The sequence below is a fragment of the Sapajus apella genome, unplaced genomic scaffold (genome assembly GCF_009761245.1).
Source record: "Sapajus apella isolate SASKATOON/1434 unplaced genomic scaffold, GSC_monkey_1.0 scaffold66, whole genome shotgun sequence".
In the NCBI taxonomy this organism is placed as follows: Eukaryota; Metazoa; Chordata; class Mammalia; order Primates; family Cebidae; genus Sapajus; species Sapajus apella.
In genome coordinates this window covers 7542746-7547232 of record NW_022437006.1, presented here as the reverse complement: position 1 = coordinate 7547232, position 4487 = coordinate 7542746, and the positions used below count along the sequence as shown (strand labels likewise).

Here is a 4487-nt window from a genome sequence, read left to right as displayed (position 1 = left end):
TTTCTTTCTTTCTTTCTTTCTTTCTTTCTTTCTTTCTTTCTTTCTTTGTTTCTTTCTTTCTTTGTTTCTTTCTTTCTTTTTTTTCTTCTCTTTTCTTTTTCCTTCCCTCCTAACTTCCTTCCTAACTCCATTCCTTCCTAACTTCCTTCCTTCCTTTCTTTCTTTTTCTTTTCTTTTCCCTTCCTTCCTTCCTAACTTCCTTCCTGTCTGTCTTTCTCTCTTTCTTTCTTTCTCTTTCTTTCCTTCTTTCTTTCTTTCTTTCTTTCTTTCTTTCTTTCTTTCTTTCTTTCTTTCTTTCTTTCTCTCTCTCTCTCTCTCTCTCTTTCTTTCTTTCTTTTTCTTTCTTTCTTTCTTTTTCTTTCTTTCCTCTTCCTCTTCCTCTTCCTCTTTCCTTCTCCTAATTGCTCTGGCCAAGACTTCCAGTACTATGTTAAATAGAACTAGTGAGAAAGGGCATCTTGTCTCAGTTTTCAAGGGAAATTCTTCCTGCTTTTCCCCATTCGGTATAATAGTCGTTGTGGCTTTGTCATAGATCACTCTTATTACTTTGAAGTATGTTTCTTCAATCCCTAGTTTGTGAAGAGCTCTTAACATGAAGGAGTGTTAAATTTTATTGAAAGCCTTTTCTGCATCTATTGAGATAATCATGTGATTTTTGTCTTTTGTTCTGTTTATGCGATGAATTGCATTTATTAATTTGCATTTGTTGAACCAACTTTGCATGCCAGGGATGAAGTCTACTTGATTGTGGTGGATAAACTTTTTGATGTGCTGCCGGATTTGGTTTGCAAGTATTTTGTTGAGGATTTTTGCATCAGTATTTATCAAGGATATTAGCCTGAAGTTTTCTTTTTTTGCTGTGTCTCTGCCAGCTTTTAGTATCAGGATGATGCTAACCTCATAGAATGAGTTAGGGAGGAGTCCCTGCTCCTCAGTTTTTCTGGAATAGTTTCAGTAGGAATGGTATCAGCTCTTTTTTGTACATCTGGTAGAATTCAGCTGGGAATCATGTGGTCCTGGGATTTTTTTGGATGATAGGCTACTTATTACTGATTCAATTTCAGAGCTCATTATTGGTCTGCCCAGGGATTCAGTTTCTTCCACCTGCAGCCTGGCAGGGTGTATGTGTCCAGGAGTTTATCCATTTCTTCTAGGTTTTCTAGTTCATGTGTGTAGAGATGTTCATAGTAGTCTCTGAGAGTTATTTGTATTTCTGTGGGGTCAGTGGCAAACCCCCTTTGTCATTTCTGATTGTATATATTTGGATCTTCTCTCTTTTCTTTATAATTAGTCATTGTTATAATATTGATTGTAATTGTGTCTTATAGGCAGCTGGCTGTGATCATGTGTTAAACTCCAGTGCCAAGATAGACAAATGTGGAGTGTGTCGTGGGGATAACTCTTCATGCAAGACAATAACAGGTGTCTTCAACAGTTCTCACTATGGTAAATTGTGTATTTGTTTCTAGTTTTCCCCTTTATTTAGTACAATAATGGAGTCTGTAAAGAAGATGTAATAGTAATTCTCTGTTACAGTTTTGTCTACTCTACACCCTTAGTCCAAAATAATTGTTAAGGAAAAATTTCCTAATATAACAAAATTAAACACTGTATTAGACCAGATGGATCCTTGATTAATGAATTCACCTGCTTCAGGCCAATCTGATTCTTAAAAATGTATTATATGCATTTATTAGAGTAAATTCAATACTATTTGACAGTGATGTGTGATACGTGCATAATCCTCCCATTAATGAAGTACTTTTTTTCTCCATGACCTAAAATTTATATATTAGTGAATTTTTTCTAGAAAACTTGCTTTTAAATATTTTTGTTACTAGAATCACTTTCTTTTTTGTTACGACTTGGCCTGTTACATTTCTTCTTAAAGGTGGATAGAAAATGTTGATTGAAAGTGAGGGATAAAACCATTAACTTAAATGTTTTCTGAATTAAATGTTTTAGAATTATTATCACATTTGATTTTCCAGGCAGGATCTGGATCACATATGTAACTGATATTTGGCCATGATTTAATTTTTCTTCAAAATATCATGAAAATATATAAGATATTTTCCACTGTAAAGTTTTCTGGGCAAATATTTTTTGTTTTTATGATAATGAAAGCAGATCTTTAAAACTTTCTTTGCAAATTAAAATTTATTTCTTACAACTTTATTTATTTATTTATTTAGAGGCAGGGTCTTACTCTGTTGTCCAAGCCGTAGTACAGTGGCATAATCATAGCTCACTGCAGCTCTGAACTCCTGGGTCCCAGCAATCTTTCCACCTCCTTATCCCAAGTATCTAGAACTACAGGTGCTCACCACCATGCCCAGCTAATTTGTGTGTGTGTGTGTGTGTGTGTGTGTGTGTGTGTGTGTGTGGAGATGGGGTCTCACTGTGTTGCTAGGTTGGCCTCAAACTCCTAGTCTTAAGGAATCCTCATATCTCGACACCCCAAAGTGCTGAAATTATAGGTATGAACCCCTACACCTAACCTATTTTTTGTAGCCTTATTGTTCAACTTTAAATTGTGTTCATATGTGTTCAAATTGTTTCTTCCATTAAAGCAGTTTAATTTAAAACTCAATATTTATGTTTTTATGTATGTGAAAATTATAGTACATTTTATACTTTGATACTTATAAATCTCAGTTACTAGATGATTTGATATATGATTTTTCTAGTTACTACCCGAGAGCTACATACCTTTGATTCCCTTCTATAATACATGGCATATACTTATTACAGTCTGTTTTTACTGAAAAATGTTTTTTCTAGGATAAAGCTACATGAACCAAATTAGGGTCAAATATGTAATCTTGTGAAAATTGTACTGTGCATTAATCAGTTTGCAAATAGAAAAATGTGTTAAACTCACTTGCAAGGTCTAATTAGCATTTGTCACATTTCTGCCCCCTGGTGGTAGCCTTCATCTTATCACCTTTGCAACGCCTTAGGCTTGCTTTCTTGAAAAAAATATAATGAATAATAAAGGCATAAATAGTAAAAGTAATGGGTGAGAATGTTTTATAGTGAAAAGGAGGTGAATTAAAATTATTCTTGTAGATCAATAACCTACAACCAGTATGCATATAGATACTAAATCATCAAACTATCGTCTTATATTAAAAATGTGATGCCTTAGATATAAATAAGGCTGCTCTAAAGCACATGCAAGAGAGTCTGACAATTTAAGAGAGTTGTAAATTTAAGCTGTTTTTTAAATGTTTTCTTAAGTTAATCCTATATTTATCAAAGTAGTGTATAAGAAAAATTACTTTTACTCACGGTGTAGTAAATAGGGGGAAATCCTAATAAATAAGGAAAAGAAAAAACTTAGAATACTATCCCTAGAGTATAATTAATTGTATACTTAAAAACTTGAGTATTTGGACAACTATGTAATGTGAGTGTGTTTAGTGTTGGGAAAACATTTTTTCTTAATGTCTGTTAGATAAAATGTTTCCTCTTTTGAGCAGGGCCAATGTCGCTGAATTTGGCCTCATAAAATGGAAATATTACTTTCATTTCACTTGAGTAAACTTTTTACTTTTCTCATAACAAGTTTATTAGTATTCTTGTAAAAATAATTAAAATTTGGGGAATAGATTCTTGCTTATACTACAAATTAAAAGCCCCCAAAAAACTTGAACTTTAAACTTTTTATTTTTTAAGATTTTTCAATAATGAAATTGAAAAGTTTTATTATTTTACTATTTACTGCATCTGTCTGAACATATTATAGCAATGTCCAATTAATATCCCCTGGATTTGTGAATCGTGTTTAAAATCCTCTATTTTTTTCCCCAGCAGGAAGTATAAAATATAAAAGTATTAACCAAGTTTAAAAATGAGTATGTGTACTAAGTATCTCAGGAGCCAAAATGCTAGCTTCATTTCATTCTATATTAAGAATATTAGAAGTAGCAAAACATTAGGAAAAGTTAAGAATATTAAACTCTGTTTCTAGACAACAACCACTCTTTCTCAATCCTCAGTAATTTGTGGAAGGCACTGACTCAAAAAGAATAACCACTGTGTAATTTTTGTAAAGATACAACAAAACTAAGTCTGACTATGTTATTCATATTTTTCATTCATTTAGCAGTAATAACCTCTGGGCCATCTGCTTTTTATGAAATTTAACCTATGTAAAATTATATTACAGGTTATAATGTTGTTGTAAAGATTCCCGCAGGAGCAACAAACATTGACATTCGTCAGTACAGCTATTCTGGACAACCAGATGACACTTACCTTGGTAAACATTTCTCGTAAACAGCAACCAGTATGTGGCTCATGTGCAATTTCATGGAAGTCTGTAGTTGATGTAAATTCTTGGAAGGCAACAAGATTCCCTTTAGCAAACATGCAATTTCATTTCATACTGAACTTAGGGCTCCCTATACATATGTTCTTAAGCAATCCAAAATGTATTACTAAAAAAAAAAAAAAAAAAAAAAAAAAAAAAAAAAAAAAAA

General features: G+C 32.5%; 1 protein-coding gene across 1 annotated transcript in view; it reads left to right on the top strand.

The window, feature by feature from the left end:
• ADAMTS20 (ADAM metallopeptidase with thrombospondin type 1 motif 20) overlaps nucleotides 1-4487 on the top strand; it is a 211995-nt gene that overhangs the window by 107763 nt on the left and 99745 nt on the right. Inside the window, exons 15-16 of the mRNA XM_032248353.1 lie at nucleotides 1329-1446; nucleotides 4175-4267. Of these exons, the coding sequence (XP_032104244.1) occupies nucleotides 1329-1446; nucleotides 4175-4267 (211 nt within the window). The remainder of the gene's footprint in view (nucleotides 1-1328; nucleotides 1447-4174; nucleotides 4268-4487) is intronic.